The sequence below is a fragment of the Coregonus lavaretus genome (assembly GCF_964263955.1).
Source record: "Coregonus lavaretus genome assembly, chromosome: 27".
NCBI classification, from domain to species: domain Eukaryota; kingdom Metazoa; phylum Chordata; class Actinopteri; order Salmoniformes; family Salmonidae; genus Coregonus; species Coregonus lavaretus.
In genome coordinates this window covers 7,963,078-7,985,154 of record NC_140014.1, presented here as the reverse complement: position 1 = coordinate 7,985,154, position 22,077 = coordinate 7,963,078, and the positions used below count along the sequence as shown (strand labels likewise).

Below are 22,077 nucleotides of genomic sequence, written 5' to 3'. Positions count from 1 at the left end.
CGCAACAAAACCGCTTGGAAGGGAAGGGGAGGTCTAGGTGGAATGAGGAAGTGAAGTTGATAGTGGCCAAGTCACAAAGTGATCGAATGTTTTGTACTAAGTCGACAAGGAGGACAGGTTGACCAAAGCGCGAATAGGCCTACAATAGTTAACTTCCTACATATCAGTTATTGATTATGTAGAACTATTGGAATGTGCTGTTTTGTTAAAGCAACCAAACGGGTCTAAATTACACCCAAATACTGAGGTGTCATTTGCAGCGAGTAGAAACTAGTCCAGTTAGTCAAAACAGTCTTAGAAACTACCACCATTTATGTTATTACAGTTCAAGCCTGTAAGGCTACATAGCTTCTTTCATTTGCTTGTAGGCTAATGTTTTTTATCATGAGCCATATTTCAATTTTCAATTAATAACATGTTGGGCCTACTGCTGCACATGTCATGGCAGAATTTGCAAAACAATCGCCACCCAATTGATGCAAATAATCATGATATAGATCGGTCAGGTAAACTTGTCTACCCACAAGAAAGGTATCATTAGTATCGCGAACTCGCTACATACGGAGTGATAGACAAACGCGTGCACGGAACAGACAAACAGGGACAATATTGCTGGAAATTAGTTGGCAGATATTTTAAGCCAATAGTATAGTGGATAACCAGGGGTGGGATAGTGTCAATGTGGCTTTGAATGGATAGTAGCCGGGAAGCTTAGACCCCTGGTGTAGACCATGTGATATAAGTGAATATTGTGATGAAATGCTTTTTGTTGTATCAGGGAACAGAGAAAAACAGTCATCCTCTAGTGTATGTCGTGATTTGTATATACAAACATGTTTGGCCTTTGGCTTAACCTCTTTGTCTGCATGGTCAATTAATGCCACCCTATCTTTTCTAATTTGGGTTCAGATTGGACATTTGTTCAGTGTCCTTTGACTTAACTCCTGTCACTTTACGATTATGTCACCTGAGAACTCTATGCTAATGTTATGTAGGGAGGGGGTAGCTAGCTGCCCCCAGAGCTTGCATACATCCACTTAGCTAATTAGACCGAACCAATCGAGTGCTGAATGGTGTAAACAACCCGATGGACGATGAGTCATTATGATGGAGTCACAGGCTGTTTTGAATGGCTTTCCGCTGACCTTTAAGTTACCCCACAGTGTTTTCATTTGATTAGCATTAGCACACCAATTAGCCACTGATGGAGTAAACAATTCCTGTTTCACCATGCGTGGAACAGGTAATTATTATAATTGGGGTACTACCGCAATACTGGATTAAGTAAATCATGAGGCATCCTCTCCTCTGTGATGAAAATAATGACAATGCTGAGGCCATGACAAAATTTGGTGGCCCTAAACAAAATGTAGTTTGCCCCCCCCCACCTCGCATGCAACACATTTAAGTGGCCCCCCTCTGGACGGAAGAGAGGAAAGTGGAATTTTAAGTTAATTTCCTGCAATTCTACACATTTTGCCATGGGGCGTAGAATTTTTTTGCAGTTTTAAAGCAAGTTTGCTGACATTCAAAAAAAAAAATGCCATGGAGCGGGAAGAAGATTTAGCATTTTTATCACTCATTCAATTCAATTCTACTCATTTTTCCATGGGGCAGAGAGAAAAATGTGCAGTTTTATAGCGAATTTCCTGCTATTCTACACATTTTGCCATAGGGTTGTGAGCCATTTTTGCAATTTTAAAGGTAATTTCCTGCAATTGTACACATTTTGTCATGACTTGTTAATATGATATCTGAGTGAGGGTGACTAATAAAATCAATGGGGGCCCCCTGGAGGTCAGGTGATGATGAGGATTCAGAAAATGACCACGATAATGTCGTTGTGATATGATGATATGGGTATAAATGATGAGGATGATGTGTAACACTTTATTGGAGAGTCTGCTTGCTCATATTAAAAACATGATTACTAGTTTAGGGCATTTCCATGTAAAGGGACCCATGAGCACCAACATTTCAAGCTCGTTGGAGCATTTCAAATTGGGTGTCAAATGAAAGCTAAGAGTCTATATTTTTGAGAAATTAAGGCGTATATAATACATTTTTCAACCATTGATTTCTGATCAAACAGATGGAAAAGGGGTCTTATAAAACATCTACCAGAAAAAGTCTTAAGGTGTATTAGAAATAGATCAAAACACAATAATGTTGAATTAAAGCACCTGGCAACTAATATTTTATTTATTTTTTATTTATTTAACCTTTATTTAACCAGGTAAGCCAGTTGAGAACAAGTTCTCATTTACAACTGCGACCTGGCATATAATATCAAACATTTATATTTAGTTTTGGATTCATTATTTGCCTTGTGTAAGTTTAACAAACCAATCATGGATGTCTATGTTTCATAAGTTTGGACAGCAAAGTACAGTAGGCCTACAGTAGAGCACACTAGAGTTGAGTACAGTATAATGTAATGTATTGTACTGTACTGAAACTGAACTAAACGCTACTGTGCTGTACTGTACTCTACTTTGATATCCAAACTCATGAAACATAGACGTTCAGATTTGGTCCCATCCGGACTAAATTTGGTCTTGTTTGGGGGCGGTGCTCATAAAGATAATAGCCAGTGTGTAGAATAATAACCAAATATGCAAATTAGGATTTAGCATAATTCTACCTTTTGTATGCCTATTCAGGCTATATTGCCATGAAGAGAATGATATTGATATCCATAGTTGACACCCCCTTCTTTCTGCAGACAGACAATAAGCAGATATTTAAGAGTTTTGGGAAAATATGGTCACAAATAACTGAAGGAGAAATTACCTAAATTCTGTTACCAAACTTTGCATCTGCACAGTTCTTCCAGTAAATTTGTTTTTGTAAAACTTTCAGAGAAAATTGTTAAAAGTAGTCCTTGTGCATAGAGTTGAAATCACTGGTTTTTGTTTGGCACACATTTTAAAGTGGAAATATGTGTCTCAGAGCAATTGCGTTACTGTGGAATTGCCCTTTATTAATGATGTGGTAAGGTATGTACATGTAAGGCCTGTTGGTTAAATAAACATGTAGCCCAGTGTTTACCAGAAAATACAGAAATGCCAATGGGGGTGGTGTTGCGGTCTATATTCAGAACCACATTCCTCTAAAGCTTAGAGAGGACCTCATGTTAAATACTGTTGAAGTAATATGGTTACAGGTTCACCTGCCTCACCTAAAGCCCATTCTGGTGGGAAGCTGCTATAGATCACCAGGTGCTAACTGTCAGTATCTGACTGGCTTTCATCAGGCTGCCCACTCAAGGGAAAGCTTCAAACTGTAGCTAGTGCCTGCAACCTGGTTCAGGTTATCAATCAACCTACCAGGGTAGTTACAAACAGTACAGGAATGAAATCATCAACAGTATCCAAATCCATCGGATGTAGTGATCACAATATAGTAGCCATATCTAGGAAAACCAAAGTTCCAAAGGCTGGGCCTAATATTGTATATAAGAGGTCATACAAGAAGTTCTGTAAAGATTCCTATGTTGTTGATGTGAAGAATATTTGTTGGTCTGTGGTGTGTAATGACGAGCAACCAGAGGCTGCACTTGACACATTTATGAAATTGCTTATCCCTGTTACTAATAAGCATGCACCCATTAAGAAAATGACTGTAAAAACTGTTAAATCCCCGTGGATTGATGAGGAATTGAAAAATTGTATGGTTGAGAGGGATGAGGCAAAAGAGATGGCAAATACGTCTGGCTGTACAACCTATTGGCAAACGGACTGCAAATTGAGAAATCATGTGACTAAACTGAATAAAAAGAAGAAACTACACTATAAAACAAAGATAAATGACAAAGAATGATAGTAAAAAACTTTGGAGCACCTTAAATTACATTTTGGGCAAAAAGGCAAACTCCCCTCCAGCATTCATTGAATCAGATGGCTCATTCATCACAAAACCCACTGATATTTCGAATGACTCAACACTATACATGTCAGCTACCACAGCGACTGAAATGACAGCAACACTTAACAAAGAGCTGCAGGTAGTTTCAGAATGGGTGGCAAGGAATACGTTTGTCCTAAATATTTCAAAAACTGAAAGCATTGTATTTGGGACAAATCATTTACTAAACCCTAAACCTCAACTAAACCTTGTAATGAATAATGTGGAAATTGAGCAAGTTGAATAGACTAAATTGCTTGGAGTAACTGTGGATTGTAAACTGTCATGGTCAAAACATATTGATACAACAGTATCTCATGTAGCTCAAGTTGGTAGAGCATGGCGTTTGCAACGCCAGGGTTGTGGGTTCGTTTCCCACGGGGGGCCAGTATGAAAATGTATGCACTCACTAACTGTAAGTCGCTCTGGATAAGAGCGTCTGCTAAATGACTAAAATGTAGCTAGGATGGGGAGAAGTCTGTCTATAATAAAGCGCTGCTCTGCATTCTTAACAGCACTGTCAACAAGGCAGGTCCTACAAGCCCTAGTTTTGTCGCACCTGGACTACTGTTCAGTCATGTGGTCAGGTGCCACAAAGAGGGACTTAGGAAAATTGCAATTGGCTCAGAACAGGGCAGCACGGCTGGCCCTTGGATGTACACAGAGAGCTAACATTAATAGTATGCATGTCAATCTCTCATGGCTCAAAGTGGAGGAGAGATTGACTTCATCACTACTTGTATTTGTGAGAGGTATTGACATGTTGAATGAACCGAGCTGTCTGTTTGAACTACTGCCACACAGCTCGGACACCCATGCATACCCCACAAGACATGCCACCAGAGGTCTCTTCATAGTCCCCAAGTCAAGAACAGACTATGGGAGGCGCACAGTACTACATAGAGCTATGACTACCTGGAACTCTATTCCACATCAAGTAACTCATGCCAGCAATACAATTAGATAAAAAAAACAGATAAAAATACACCTTATGGAACAGCAAGGTCTGTGAAGCAACACAAACATAGACACATGCATACAAACACACGATAACATACGCACTATACACACATGTACACATGGATTTTGTGTTATAGATATGTGGTAGTAGAGGCCTGAGGGCACACACTTAATATGTTGTGAAATCTGTTTTTGTAATGTTTTTCAAATGTATAACTGCCTTAATTTTGCTGGACCCCAGGAAGAGTAGCTGCTGCCAAGGCAGCAGCTAATGGGGATCCATAATAAATACAAATACCAATCCTGGGGACCTAAAGTGGTGCACATTTTTGTTTTTGCCGTTTTGCACTATCACAGCTGATTCAAATCAAAGGCTTGATGATTAGTTGAATCAAGTGTTTTAGTGCTAGGGCAAAAACAAAAATGTGCACTAATGTAACTGCACTTTTGTCACTTATGTTAATAAAAGCTTGATTATCCATGTGTGGTCTCTCTCCAGGTCTGGACACCCCTCTCCAGCAGTACCCCTTCACAGAGTGGCAGGTGACGGGGTTGGAACTGCTGCAGCTCTCCTCCCAGGACCTGGAGCGTCTGGGCGTCCTCAAGATTGGCCATCAGGAGCTCATCCTCGAGGCTGTGGAGAAGCTCTGCTCCCTGGTGAGTGCTGCTGCTCCCTAGGGGCTGGAGGGCTCATAGTGGTCCTCTGTAGCCTAGTTGGTAGAGCATGGCACGTGCAACGCCAGGATAGTGGGTTCGATCCCCTGGACCACCCGTATGTAAATGCATGCATGACTAAGTCGCTTTGGATCAAAGCGTCTGCTAAATGGCATATATTATTGTTATTATATTATAGATTGATAGAGGGCCCAAGACCAACTTGAGATATGCGTAGAGCTGATAACTCAGTCTAAACTAATTCCAAGCGATAATAAAAGTATTTTGACATTCTTTGCATTTCACATCATTTTAATCGGGCACTAAAATAATCTCCCATTACAGCTTCACTGCTTGCCAGGTGGTAGTGGCTATTTGTTGGAAGAGGAGATTGGGAGGGTTCAGGACTTTATAGCTAATTTGCCATTGACATCAATGCATGATTCATTGACATTTCTTAATTTAGTATTCAGCCTAGATTGGCCATTTTCTGTAGGTGATACTACTGTATATTCTTCTTGGGTTCTATAGTAGGCTAGGGTTGGTGGTACAGTGTGTGCATTGTATGGCTATATGGAATGGCGCTGGGATGTATAGAGGCCGTTTTACACGCTCCTGACCAATTTTGTGTTGTATTTTTTGCGCTGGTCGTAACTTTTTTTTTTGTACATTGCGATCACTAACCTCGATTTGGATGAAGAATTCTCCTTCAATGACTCAGCTGCGCAAGACTTACTGCTCACCTGGAACCAGGCCCTAATCCCCGACACTCAGAAGAGGAAAAGACGACAATATAGAGGGCAACATGGGGGCTCCCGGATTAAACTACGGCGGCGAGGGATTAAACCGCCTCTACCCTCTGTTCTATTGGCGAATGTACAGTCACTGGAGAACAAACTGGATGAGCTCCGTTTGAGACTATCCTATCAACGGGACCTTAAGAACCGTAATATCCAATGATTTACCAAGTCGTGGCTGAACGAGGACACTGTTAATATAAATCGCCAGGATAGAGTGGCAGCATCTCGTAAACTCAAGGGCGGGGGTGTGTGTCTCTTTGTTAACAACAGCTGGTCCGCAATCCCTAACATTAAGGAAGTCTTGAGGTTATGCTCGCCTGAGTTAGAATACCTCATTATATAAACTGTAGAACATACTATTTACCGAGAGAGTTTAACTATATTTTTCGTAGCTGTCTATTTACCACCACAAATCGATGCTGGCACTTAGATCGCAGTCAACGAGCTATATCGGGCCATAAGCCAACAAGAAAATGCTCATCCAGAGGCAGCACTAGTGGCCAGTGATTTTAATGCAGGCAAACTGAAATCTGTTTTACCTAATTTCTACCAGCATGTCACCTGTGCAAATAAAGGGAAACAACTCTAGATTACCTTTACTCCACACACAGAGATGCATACAAAGCTCACCCTCTCCCTCCATTTGGCAAATCTGACCATAACTCTATCCTCTTGATACCTGCTTACAAGCAAGAACTCAAACAGGAAGTACCAGTGACACACTCAATACGGAAGTGGTCCAATAAAGCGGATGCTAAGCTACAGGACTGTTTTGTTAGCACAGACTGGAATAGGTTCCGGGATCCATCGGATGGCATTGAAGAGTTTACCATATCAGTCACCGGCTTCATTAATAAGTGCATTGATGACATCGTCCCCACAGTGACAGTACGTACATATCCCAACCAGAAGCCATGGATTACAGGCAATATCCAGACTGAGCTAAAGGTTAGAGCTGCCTCTTTCAAGGAGCGGGACACTAACCCGAATGCTTATAAGAAATCTCGCTACGCCCTCCAATGAACCATCAAACAGGCAAAGCATCAATACAGGACTAACATCACATCCTACTACAACGGCTCTGACGCTCGTTGGATGTTGCAGGGCTTGCAAACTATCACGTATTACAAAGGGAAACCCAGCCACGAGCTGCCCAGTGACACGAGCCTACCAGACGAGCTAAATGCCTTCTATGCTCACTTCGAGGCAAGCAACACTGAACCATGCGTGAGAGCACCAGCTGTTCCGGATGACTGTGTGATCATACTCTCCGTAGCCGATGTGAGTAAGACCTTTAAACAGGTCAACATTCACAAGGCCGCAGGGCCAGATGGATTACCAGCACACATACTCAGCGCATGCGCTGACCAACTGGCAAGTGTCTTCAATGACATTTTCCACCTCTCCCTGACCCAGTCTGTAATACCTACATGTTTCAAGCAGCCCACCATAGTCCCTGTGCCCAAGAATGCCAAGGTAACCTGTCTAAATGACTATAGCCTGGTAGCACTCACATCTGTAGCCATGAAATGCTTTGAAAGGCTGGTCATGGCTCACATCAGCACCATCATCTCAGACACCCTGGACCCACCCCAATTTGCATACCGCCCAACAGATCCACAGATGACGCCATCTCTATTGCACTCCACACTGCCCTTTCCCACTTGGGAAGTGAGAATGCTGTTCATTGACTACAGCTTAGGGTTCAACACCATAGTGCCCTCGAAGCTCATCACTAAGGGACTGAACACCACCCTCTGCAACTGGATCCTGGACCTCCTGACTGGCCGCCCCAAGGTGGTGAGGGTAGGCAACAACATATCCACTGCGCTGACCCTCAACACGGGGGCCCCTCAGGGGTGCATGCTTAGTCCCCTCCTGTACCCCCTGTTCACCACGACTGCATGGCCGCGCACAACTCCAACACCATCATTAAGTCTTCCAAAGACATGACGGTGGTAGGCCTGATCACCAACGACGATGAGACCAGCCTATAGGGAGGAGGTCAGAGACCTGGCAGTGTGGTGCCATGACAACAACCTCTCCCTCAACATCAGTAAGACAAAGGAGCTGATCGTGAACTACAGGAAATGGAGGGCCGAGCACGCCCCCATTCACATCGACAGGGCTGTAGTGGAGTGGGTCAAGAGCTTCAAGTTCCTCGGTGTCCACATCACTATGTTCCAAACACATCAACACAGTCAAAAAGTTATACAGCTGCACCATTGAGAGCATCTTGACTGGCTGCATCACCGCTTGGTATGGCAACTGCTTGCCATCCGACCGCAAGGCGATGCAGAGGGTAGTGTGTGCGGCTCAGTACATCACTGGGGTTGAGCTCCCTGCCATCCAGGACTTCTATACCAGGCGGTGTCAGAGGAAGGCCCAAAAAATTGTCAAAGACTCCAACCACCCAAGCTACAGATTGTTCTCTCTGCTACCATATGGCAAACGGTACCAATGCACCAAGTCTGGAACCAACAGAACCCTGAACAGCCTCTCCCCCCCCCCCCCCCCCCCCCCCCCAAGCCAAAATACTTCTAAACAGGACTGTTAAATAGCTAATCAAATGGCTACCCGGACTACCTGCGTTTACCCTTTTTTGCACTAACTCTGATTCTATGCACACACACTGGACTCTACCCACATACCCACAAATACTTACGCACACATACGCCCATACACACATAACATGCATACACATGCATACTGATGCCACACACACTCCCCACATACGCTGCTGCTATTCACTTTACCCCTATATGTAAGTACATAGCTACCTCAATACCTCATACCCCTGCACATCGACTCAGTACTGGTACTCCCTGTATATAGCCTTATTTTCTACTCCCTATATATAGCTATGTTATTTTTACTTGATATTTGTATTCGTTATTCACTGTGCCACTATGGCTTTACCTAACTAATGGCCTCACATGGATGTTCAATTTGACAATTTTAGGTTGTACCTCCCCCCATTTTGGACCATTTTCTTACACTTCGTGCCTACTGAACACACCCCATTCTTCCAAGTATGGCATACAGTGGGATATCTTTCCCCCTTCTGATAACCAGGTGGCGAATCGCATCTCTGCATGTCTGGCAGACATATCAATGTGGATGTCGGATCACCACCTCAAGATGAACCTCGGCAAGACGGAGCTGCTCTTCCTCCCTGGGAAGGACTGCCCGCTCCATGATCTCGCCATCACGGTTGACAACTCTATTGTGTCCTCCTCCCAGAGTGCAAAGAGCCTTGGCGTGACCCTGGACAACACCCTGTCGTTCTCTGCTAACATCAAAGCGGTGACCCGATCCTGCAGGTTCATGCTCTACAACATTCGCGGATACGACCCTACCTTACACAGAAAGCGGCACAGGTCCTAATCCAGGCACTTGTCATCTCCCGTCTGGATTACTGCAACTCGCTGTTGGCTGGGCTCCCTGCCTGTGCCATTAAACCCCTACAACTTATCCAGAACACCGCAGCCCGTCTGGTGTTCGACCTTCCCAAGTTCTCTCATGTCACCCCGCTCCTCCGCACACTCCACTGGCTTCCAGTTGAGGCTCGCATCTACTACAAGACCATGGTGCTTGCCTACGGAGCTGTGAGGGGAATGGCACCTCCTTACCTTCAGGCTCTGATCAGACCCTACACCCAAACGAGGGCACTACGTTCATCCACCTCTGGCCTGCTAGCTCCCCTACCTCTACAGAAGCACAGTTCCCGCTCAGCCCAGTCAAAGCTATTTGCTGCTCTGGCACCCCAATGGTGGAACAAACTCCCCCACGACGCCAGGACAGCGGAGTCACTGACCACCTTCCGGAGACACTTGAAACCCTTCCTCTTTAAGGAATACCTGGAATAGTATAAAGCAATCCTTCTACCCCCCCTCCCCCACCCCCCATAAAAAAAAGAAGAAAAAAAGTGGTTGTCCCACTTGCTATCATAAATTGAATGCACCAATTTGTAAGTCGCTCTGGATAAGAGCGTCTGCTAAATGATGTACAGTGGGGAAAACAAGTATTTAGTCAGCCACCAATTGTGCAAGTTCTCCCACTTAAAAAGATGAGAGAGGCCTGTAATTTTCATCCTAGCTACACGGCAACTATGACAGACAAAATTAGATTTTTTTTTACAGAAAATCACATTGTAGGATTTTTAATGAATTTATTTGTAAATTATGGTGGAAAATAAGTATTTGGTCACCTACAAACAAGCAAGATTTCTGGCTCTCACAGATCTGTATCTTCTTCTTTAAGAGGCTCCTCTGTCCTCCACTCGTTACCTGTATTAATGGCACCTGTTTGAACTTGTTATCAGTATAAAAGACACCTGTCCACAACCTCAAACAGTCACACTCCAAACTCCACTATGGCCAAGACCAAAGAGCTGTCAAAGGACACCAGAAACAAAATTGTAGACCTGCACCAGGCTGGGAAGACTGAATCTGCAATAGGTAAGCAGCTTGGTTTGAAGAAATCAACTGTGGGAGCAATTATTAGGAAATGGAAGACATACAAGACCACTGATAATCTCCCTCGATCTGGGGCTCCACGCAAGATCTCACCCCGTGGGGTCAAAAGGATCACAAGAACGGTGAGCAAAAATCCCAGAACCACACGGGGGGACCTAGTGAATGACCTGCAGAGAGCTGGGACCAAAGTAACAAAGCCTACCATCAGTAACACACTACGCCGCCAGGGACTCAAATCCTGCAGTGCCAGACATGTCCCCCTGCTTAAGCCAGTACATGTCCAGGCCCGCCTGAAGTTTGCTAGAGTGCATTTGGATGATCCAGAAGAGGATTGGGAGAATGTCATATGGTCAGATGAAACCAAAATAGAACTTTTTGGTAAAAACTCAACTCGTCGTGTTTGGAGGACAAAGAATGCTGAGTTGCATCCAAAGAACACCATACCTGATGTGAAGCATGGGGGTGGAAACATCATGCTTTGGGGCTGTTTTTCTGCAAAGGGACCAGGACGACTGATCCGTGTAAAGGAAATAATGAATGGGGCCATGTATCGTGAGATTTTGAGTGAAAACCTCCTTCCATCAGCAAGGGCATTGAAGATGAAACGTGGCTGGGTCTTTCAGCATGACAATGATCCCAAACACACCACCCGGGCAACGAAGGAGTGGCTTCGTAAGAAGCATTTCAAGGTCCTGGAGTGGCCTAGCCAGTCTCCAGATCTCAACCCCATAGAAAATCTTTGGATGGAGTTGAAAGTCCGTGTTGCCCAGCGACAGCCCCAAAACATCACTGCTCTAGAGGAGATCTGCATGAAGGAATGGGCCAAAATACCAGCAACAGTGTGTGAAAACCTTGTGAAGACTTACAGAAAACGTTTGACCTGTGTCATTGCCAACAAAGGGTATATAACAAAGTATTGAGAAACTTTTGTTATTGACCAAATACTTATTTTCCACCATAATTTGCAAATAAATTCATTAAAAATCCTACAATGTGATTTTCTGGATTTTTTTCTTCTCATTTTGTCTGTCATAGTTGACGTGTACCTATGATGAAAATTACAGGCCTCTCGTCTTTTTAAGTGGGAGAACTTGCACAATTGGTAGCTGACTAAATACTTTTTTCCCCCACTGTAAATGTAAATGTACATATTTACAGCAGTATGGCACCAAGAAACAGAGCTGTAGCAGCAGCAGAAACATAAACACAAATCTGGGGCTGTACCAGACAAAATAAGCGACTGGTTTTATTTTAACCTTACAAGTACTCCTCTGACATTCACCAACTGCTATTTATAGATTACAGCAGAGAGTTGAGTTATTAAGTTCAAGCTCCCTCCGGTGATTTAATATCCTTTCATTATTCTTTCACTTTGTGCGTGTGTGTGTGTGTGTGTGTGTGTGTTTGTGTGTAAGCACTGCGTGTGTGCATATGTGTATGTGCAGCCAGGTCACCCGTTATATAAGTCAGTACTCGACATCAGGATATGTTGTGGAAACTGGCCACTAAGGGCAACAGTGTGCGCTGTTACATTCAAGTAGGTTTTGGTATGGTGTTGTGGACGGGGATGGCGAATCCAGTGATAGAAAGTTGTTTTTGATATTTTAGTTTTAAGCCTATCCCAAGCCTAAACCCTTACCTTAACCATTCGGAGTTAATGCCTAACATTAAGATTTCGGAGTTAATGCCTAAACTTAACCTTAAATAATTTGGAACAACTTCAAAAATGTGACGTTTGAGAAACATGGATGAACGTCTAATTCTGACGTGAGACTGTGAGAGCTTGTTGTGTATGTGTGTTGAGGTTTTTCTATGGGACATCAGAGGCCTAGACTTCACCTGCAACCTAAGGTGATTATTCCCCCAACACAAAAGAAGCTAGCGCTTAATACTTCTCATGCAAATGACTGTATGAGGAAAGTTTGTTTTTCATTGGCAAACCCTCACTTCCTCTTCTCTCTCTTTTTAAGATGCCCTTCATTCTCTCGCTCCTCAAGTTTTGGTATAAATAATTTGGCATTCTGTCTCCTTCCTCTCTCAATCCCTCGCTTTTTCTCTCTGAATAGTTTCTGTGGAGTCACTTTCAGGACACTAATGTAAACAGAGGACTCTGTGTTGCACTGCTTCCAATTTCCAACATGCTTTTATTTACCCTGAGAGGATTAATTGACAGACGGTGCAAGGGCCTGTGGGTTTGGTGCCGTAACCGTCGACGTCACCGGGGGCTAAACTGTTGATCTGCTTGTAAAAGTCTGTTGTAGAAATAACTGAAACCTAACAGGGTTTCTGGCCCTCATGAGTTAACAAAGTGGTCTCCGAGAAGGAGTGCTGATCTAGGATCAGGCCCCCCCTGTAACCTTGTACATTATTATCCGAAAGGCAAAACTGATCCTAGAAGCACTCCTACTCTGATATTCTTTATGAACACAGGCCCAGGGGCTGTATGTATCAAGCATCTCAGAACAGGAGTGCTGATCTAGGATTAGGTCTCCCCTGTCCACGAAATGCTATTCATTAATATCTAAAAGGCCAAACTGATCCTAGTTAAGCACTCCTTCTCATTATGAATACAGACCCTGGTTTTTCCTGTGGTCTGAATAAATGGACCCAGCATTTAGTGACTGGTAAAGGTCTGACCATCTCCTGGCTGCTATTTACTGTAATACTGTAATGGCATATGGTTAGCCTAATGGAGGTAAATTATATGAACTACAAAGGACTCATATTTAGATTAATGGCTGCTATGTTAACATGTAGTGCCTGCATGTGCGCCCGCTTACTTGCGTCAATGCTCTCCACTTTTAGCCTGCACTGGGAGTCTGGGCTGCATCATGTTGGCTCCCCACTCATGCTGCACAGAAGTTATAATTGCTCCTGTAAGTCGCTCTGGATAAGAGCGTCTGCTAAATGACTAAAATGTAAATGTAAAAGTTAACACACTTGAATAATGCGGCAAGGTACAGTTGAAGTCGGAAGTTTACATACACTTAGGTTGGTGTCATTAAAACTCGTTTTTCTACCACTCCACACATTTCTTGTTAACAAACTATCGTTTTGGCAAGTCGTTAGGACATCTACTTTGTGCATGACACAAGTAATTTTTCCAACAATTGTTTACAGACAGATTATTTCACTTATAATTCACTGTATCACAATTCCAGTGGGTCAGAAGTTTACATACACTAAGTTGACTGTGCCTTTAAACAGCTTGGAAAATTCCAGAAAAGGATGTCATGGCTTTAGAAGCTTCTGATAGGCTAATTGACATCATTTGAGTCAATTGGAGGTGTACCTGTGGATGTATTTCAAGGCCTACCTTCAAACTCAGTGCCTCTTTGCTTGACATCATGGGAAAATCAAAAGAAATCAGCCAAGACCTCAGAGAAAAGATTGTAGACCTCCACAAGTCTGGTTCATCCTTGGGAGCAATTTCCAAACGCCTGAAGGTACCATGTTCATCTGTACAAACAATAGTATGCAAGTATAAACACCATGGGACCACGCAGCCGTAATACCGCTCAGGAAGGAGACGCGTTCTGCGAAAAGTGCAAATCAATCCCAGAACAACAGCAACGGACCTTGTGAAGATGCTAGAGGAAACGGGTACAAAAGTATCTATATCCACAGTAAAACGAGTCCTGTATCGACAACCTAAAAGGCCGCTCAGCAAGGAAGAAGCCACTGCTCCAAAACTGCCATAAAAAAGCTAGACTACGGTTTGCAACTGCACATGGGGACAAAGATCGTACTTTTTGGAGAAATGTCCTCTGGTCTGATGAAACAAAAATAGAACTGTTTGGCCATAATGACCATCGTTATGTTTGGAGGAAAAAGGGGGTGGCTTGATATTGTCTGTGTGTTTGTTCTCTTGCCTCTCTGCTCTGTCTGTACTTACTATACGAGACGTAAGGTGTCAAAGGGGGGAGCCTGTGTGTGTGTGTGTGTGTGCGTGCGCGACTTGTGCTTGCGCGCACTCTGTGTGCATGTGAACTCCCAGCAAACTTGGCCCTGGTTGTCTCACTCTCACCTGCCTCACACTGTTTTCCCCTCCCGGTCTCCCTCCCCAGACGTATGGTATGGGTGGGGAGAACCTGCGCTGCCTGACAGAGAAGCTGCGCGTTGTGGCCCGCTCCCTGACCATGGGCATCCAGGTCCGCTGGAGGGTGAACCCCTACGACGGGCAGACCGCCACCATGCTGCCGGCCAGCGTACTGCAGGTGGTGCTGGAGCTCATCACCTCAGCCAAGGGCCTCTTCTCTCTGCTCAACAGGTACATTAAACAGCCCTGTATTACGTCACTTCTATGATGATTTAGGCTGTGTTTATACAGGCAGCCCAATTCTGATATTTTGCCCAATTATTGGCAAAAGAGCTGATCTGATTGGTCAAAACATCAATTAGTGGAGTTGTTCTAAATTCATCACTCTTCTTCATCTTCATCATTCAGTCCATTCAAATTCAATTGTAATACATTTTGTCACTCCTGTTCAACAACTCCAAATCGCTTTTGCATGTGCTCCAAAGGGATAGCTTGAAATAAAAAGATATAGGTTAATTAAATTATCGAAAGGAAAAATTTGATTATTTAATACCCTAGTGGATAGAAGTATTTTAGGCATATCATGTGAAATAGGCCTCGTAAAATCATTGTCAAAAGCGCAAGAGATACTGTTGCATGACAAACATGTGCTGTTAGATTGCAATTCCATTTATGTGCCAGTTTGGAACAGTGTAAACAACACTAAATAAAGGTAGCTTAGTGGTTAAGTGGTTAAGAGCGTTGTACCAGTAACCGAAAGGTCGCTGGTTCTAATCCCCAAGCCGACTAGGTGAAAAATCTGTCGATGTGCCCTTGAGCAAGGCACTTAACCCTAATTGCTCCTGTAAGTCGCTCTGGATAAGAGCGTCTGCTAAATGACCAATTTATTTATTTTTATTTATAAGTAATACCAGAGTCTGTTCTAATGGAAAAAAAAGTGTAAAGCTTTTAATACAGCATAGAAAAGTTTTAAAAACAGTCGGATTTGTGAAATTTCTTTATCAGACATTTTGCGGTTGCATGAGGCTTGGTGATCACAATCAGTAGGATATTAAACAAATACTCAAACAGGGAACAGAAGCAGGAACAGGATAGGGCTGAGTGACACTCATTCCTGGCTTTCGTTCAAAATAAGTTATATTATAATGCAGGGTTAAAGACAGATTCTTTCTGATTGTCTTTAGCATGCAATCTCTCCTATCACTACAGCTAATTTTGTTTGAATTATTATGTGGATTATAATAAATTAATATATTTGTAGGGGTTGATGCATTTTTCATTAGGGCTAATCTGGTCTGTGATATTGAGTTCGAAATGTAAAACTTTAGAGTACTTAAGCATTGAGTACATTGCAAGTTTGCCCTTTTTTGGCCATTAGGCTACACTTTACAATAGGACTCAACTCTGACTGACCACAGCATCTATCGGTAGCCTAAACCGTGGCACATATTGCGGGATTTTTCACACCTAGCCGTGCTATTAGACTATCCTTTTGTAAATTAAAGGTGGTGTGAATGTTTCAGTCAGTCTCTCTCTCCTATCGCACTAGAATCCTGCATCAGGCAAAAAGAATCAGCTGGCGGGTGGTCCCAGAGTTGAGAGAGAACTTGGGTAAATACAATGGCACAATTACACTTGACATGTGGACTGACGATTTTCGAAAAATAGGATACTTGTGCCTTACAGCCCATTACATAAATGAAGAGTGGATGTTATCCACCACGAGTGGGACAGTGCAGCTCAAAACTGCAGATAACATAAGGCCAGCTATTGTGAAAGAATACTTGTGGATTTCCTCTATCGCTTCAAGAGGCCTACTGTCCACCTGGTAATTGTGAGGTTTCAAATGAGAAAGCGTCACCTTCAGATGGAGGTGTGGTTTCAGAGAGAAGCCTGCAACGGTGGATTACATCCTTTTCCTGCACAGCAATTTGAAGAAATCAAGTGATGAATGGACATTTTTGAAGTTATTGTTTTAGTATATTTATTTGTTGTCTAATATTAGAAGGCTCTTTATTTTATTTTACCCCCTTTCAATTATGATCTTGTCTCATCGCTGCAACTCATGCGTGTACCGAAACATGACCCGCCAAACCGCGCTCCTTAACACCAGCCAGCTTAACCCGGAAGCCAGCTGCACCAATGTGTCGGAGGAAACACCGTTCAACTGACGACCGAAGTCGGCCTGCAGCCACAAGGAGTCGCTAGAACGCGATGAACCAAATAAAGCCTCCCCGGCCAAACCCTCCCCCAACCCGGAAGACACTGGGCCAACTATGGGACTTCTGGTCACGGCAGGTTGTGACACAGCCTGGGATTGAACCCGGGTCTGTAGTGACGCCCCAAGCACTGCAATGCAGTGACTTAGACCGCTGTGCCACTCAGGAGGCCATTGGAAGGCTCTTTAAAGTGATATGAGTTGTCAATGTGCCACATTGCATTGTGAAAAAAAAAATCTGTTCTTAATTCATGGCATGGTTTATTTTTTGCCAAATGTTGACTAGACATGCAGACAAATTAATTAATGCAGGAAAAGAGGAATAATAGCCTACTGTCTGTAGTCATAAAAACAATTAGGCTAAATAAATTGATATTCTTTTGTGGGGTAACGGATCGGCTCTCGGAATTCATTAAGAGGCGGCTTCTATCTTCACTATAATCATTCATTCAGATGGTTTAAACCCATAGGTCTTAGGCCTGCAGTAAATTAAATGACTAGGTTCATTTTTCATTAGGTTATTATAATCCATGCTTTCTGGGAATGTTATAAAGTCCAAAAATTATGGGTGGCGTTAGAAATGTATTACAATGGAAATTAACTTTTAATCCGGCTGTCTGCATATTTCAAGACATGGCATATAAGGGTGCAGTGAGATACCCAATGGGTTGGACGATACTTTTCTCGTCAATCATCTTGAAAAACGTATACTTAAAAACTGAAAATCAACCAATGTCAGCCTTTTAAATGCTTTAGTATCCAAATGTTGAAAGTGTGTGTGTGGGCGACGGAGAGAAACAAAATGGTGCAGTTTGATGCCAAGTGGCGTAAAGTGATGCGGTGCTGGAGATGGGGGTGTGAGCAGGTGGGTCTGGGCAAGTGTGATGTATTTGTCATTTGTATGTGAATGTTTTGTATTGTCTAAAAAATTTAAATAGAATTGTACACAACTTAAATATGGAAAAATGACAGGCTTGCAATGTGTCTGATAATTCATTATGAATAGGATTTATTTTGTTTACATTCTTCATTGTAACCACAATGTCACAAATAATTGAACACACAACATGAGCAGATTAACTTAATCAAAACATTTCTTTATTAAAGACTATCAGAAAGAATGTTGGTTCTTATTTATTTTACATTTTTACATTTACATTATTAGTCATTTAGCAGACGCTCTTATCCAGAGCAACTTACAGGAGCAATTAGGGTTAAGTGCCTTGCTCAAGGGCACATCGACACATTTTTCACCTAGTCGGCTCGGGGATTAGAACCAGCGACCTTTCGGTTACTGGCACAACGCTCTTAACCACTAAGCTACCTGCCGCCCCTTTGATCCAAAGCCACGAATGAGTGAGTCACTCAGCTCTATGCTGACAAATATAGGTTTATGCTGCGAAATAGCCTACTAAATAGGCCAAGCCTAAACGAATATATTAAATAGCCTACTAAATAGGCCAAGCCTAAACAAATATATTAAATAGCCTACTAAATAGGCCAAGCCTAAACGAATATATTAAATAGCCTAAATAAACAAGCACATTTCATAAATAAATGAAGGGGCGGCAGGTAGCTTAGTGGGTAAGAGCGTTGTGCCAGTAACCGAAAGGTCGCTGGTTCTAATCCCCGAGCCAACTAGGTGAAAAATCTGTCGATGTGCCCTTGAGCAAGGCACTTAACCCTAATTGCTCATGTAAGTCGCTCTGGATAAGAGCGTCTGCTAAATGACTAAAATGTAAATGTAAAATGTAAGTAGCTCAGGTCTTGAAAATATGGGCAACCGACTCTCTTTCATTCAGTTTCTTCTTCCCATCAGCAAAGAAGGACTCCGTGTTTCAGAAACTCACTTGATTTAGAGGGGCTATCACTCTTTCACACTGGTAAATAAAGCCAGTTTGTTATTTAGAATGATTTATTTCTGTTTTTAGAGGGAGATAAACCAAAAGCCCACCGTGCCTGTTTTTCAAAAACTGTACCTGATTGCTTATCCTCCCTCATGAATGCATCATTCAGTTTAGCCTTCTCTTTGATTTCCAGATTCATTAATTCATCCCTTTCTCCATTCATGTGTCCACCATATGAGCAGAATACGTATTTTTGGTTAAAAATACATATGTTCATTGTCTTGTGCTCACTCTGTCCAGGTACCAGTTTTCCCAGCTGAGTGGTTACACGGCCAGTAGGAACATCATCACCCACTGTAAAGACCTGGGGACCACCGTACACAAGGTATGTCTACTGCTCCAATGTTAAAGACCTGGGTAGTATTCAATAGGCATCAAACAGAACAAAACAAAACAGACGGAAACAGGCAGAAACACTTGTTTTTGTTTTCCGTTGCAAAACATTTTGCTACAGATATTAAACTGTAGCAGCAGTGTATGTGATGAGACAAAAAAAGTTAGTGCAAAAAGGGTCCATGCAGATAGTCCGGGTAGCTATTTGGTTTATTTAACTAACTATTTAGCAGTCTTTCAGGCATGACTGTTCATGTTTTCTTAGTATAGGCACTCACTGCTTTATACCAATTTGATTAATGTCGTTGTCTAATAGGTAGGAGTAACCTGACCAAGAAAAACTCTAGGCCTTATAAGCGAAATTTTTTAATATTACACATTGAATGAATGGCCTTGCGAAGTGAATTAAATATTTTAGTTTGACCAAACAATACATATCAGACACATTTTATCTTTAGAGGAAGCCTGCACGAGGCAGTCCAGGTGCTTGTGGGTTAAAACGCATGCAGCCAACTTCCAAAGAGAAACCACCACTGTGTTTGCTGGTTTAATCAGCCACCTAACACAGCACAGCAGCAATCTCACTCCTCTGCTATTGTGGAATGCTTGTGGAAGCACTGACCATGCATGCATTCTTTATCTCCAGCATACTTGGAATAGTTTAGGTACCTTGAAGAAGCACAGGTTGACTGCCAAGAAGGAGTTTTTTGTTTGTTTATATTCTGTTTTTGTGATGGGACATTTTGTAAGAGCGGGAGAGATGGATGAATATGTATTTAATGTTGTTTTTAATGGAGGGTTAAACTGGTTACTTGTGACTCATGAGAAAGACAGCCCTGGATGCTTTCGTAGATAGTGCCTGGGGGAGGAGAGAGGGAGTTAGCTAATGGGGGAGGGAGTGAGAGCGAGCTGATGGAAGGATTTACTGAAACTCGACTTCTAGTTCCCTGTAGTTCACCTGCTGTGACCTGCAGTGCAGTCGTGAGACACAGATAGAAAGATAGATAGAGAGAGCAAGAAAGAGGACATGCGGTATCTGTGAGGTCCCAGGGTATTATATTTGGTGCTCTTACTTACAGCCCTATTTGCAGCTCTGGATTGTCTCCAGCCAAAGTAGGTACATTACAACTCTGTAGCTGCTTTGCTTCTTTCTTTATTGCATTTGTAGTAGCTAACTGGTTTGTCTGTTTGGTTGTTCAATTTAGACATAGCCTCCCATAATTCTAAGTTTATCTTCTTGTAGAAAATTGCTCAGCTTTTTGTTTGCTCTTGTGGCCCTCTTTTAGTTGTTCGCATAAAACATCAGAGACATGATAATAGACTTTACGTCTTCTTCACAAATCAATACAAAGCTCTTTCAAACAGACTCAAAAGCTTTGCAGTGTGCACACTCACTCAGTACGTTCACCGTGCTCCAACGGAAATAATAGCACGTTGTTGACGCCAATTCATGAATATGACTGACTTTCTCTGAGTAAGCAGCATAGAAATACAGTCTACTCATACTATTTCTATGGTAAGAACCCACTACCCCTCAGAAGGGAAGGAAGGTGGGAAGTGAGTGTGTGATGGGGTCTGCAGTAGAACAATGAAGGCCCTTGAGGGATGTTGATGCTTTCTAAGGGTCTTTTGTCCAGCCAAATTCTGGCTTGTTGGTTGTTATTTTTGTATGAAGTCTGTCCAAACAGTGGACTTAAAGTAATTTGTAAGTGAAACGTCATCAGACTTCGTCATTTCGCCAGATTGTTTTGACGGTGGACTGTTCTACGCTGAAGGTGATGAGATTTTTACATTACTGGCCATTGTTTGGTTGGTTCCTGTTTTTGGACCCGGTGAGCAACCACTGCCCGCCTCTATTGTATGCTTAGGGGTAAGTTGAGCCACCCTTGTTTCTAGGAAACCATACACAAAATGCATCATTTGACCAAATATTTAGAAAGAGGTAATCATTTCATGGAGACTGTGAAGGAAGAAACCACAAGGAAAAAGTGGTAAGCAAGTTAGGTCCCCCAAAAATGTTTTTTTTCAAATTAATTTGTGTTAGAGGTTTGATGATGCTTCTATCTAAACCAAAGTAGATACTTTTAAGATTGTTCTATACATCAGTTGGGGTCTCTATAAGCTTCAATATGAGGTCCTAAATCTAGCATGAAAGTGCATCCTTTTAGCTGTGTGGGCTAATATAGTCAACACGTTTGGCTTGGGGTAAGTTGAGCAAATTGAAGTGTTTTCTTCCCAGGCATAATGCAAGGCATTATCGCTGGGATATGAGGTAACAACAGGGCCTGCCCTATGTTAAAAGTGTTTTTTTAAAAGTACAAAGTGTTTGTTAGGTGTTAAGCCTGTGTTAAAATATGCTTAAAATGATTGTGATTGTGTTGAATTGTGTTTGGGAAACAAAGATAGACATGGTTTAAAAAAGTTACTGGGAATATTTCATTCAGTACAGAAATCTGTAGATGGCTTAACTTACCCTGTCCCACGGCTCTACTTACACCATACCAAGAATGAACATACTCGCCGATGCAAACCCTGTATCAATTGGTAGAGCATGGCGCTTGTAACGCCAGGGTAGTGGGTTCAATCCCCGGGACCACCCATACGTGAAAATGTATGCACACATGACTGTAAGTCGCTTTGGATAAAAGCGTCTGCTAAATGGCTTATTATTATTATTATTATTATTATTATTATTATTATTATTATTATTATTATTATCATGAACAGAGGCCCAGCAGGTGGTGGAGTAGTCCGTACAGGAGCGAAGGACTGATGCGGGTAG

General features: G+C 42.6%; 1 protein-coding gene across 1 annotated transcript in view; it reads left to right on the top strand.

The window, feature by feature from the left end:
* Positions 1-22,077, top strand: part of LOC311102746 (connector enhancer of kinase suppressor of ras 1-like) — a 111,883-nt gene that overhangs the window by 215 nt on the left and 89,591 nt on the right. Inside the window, exons 2-4 of the mRNA XM_084144131.1 lie at positions 5,366-5,523; positions 14,866-15,068; positions 19,203-19,287. Of these exons, the coding sequence (XP_084000257.1) occupies positions 5,366-5,523; positions 14,866-15,068; positions 19,203-19,287 (446 nt within the window). The remainder of the gene's footprint in view (positions 1-5,365; positions 5,524-14,865; positions 15,069-19,202; positions 19,288-22,077) is intronic.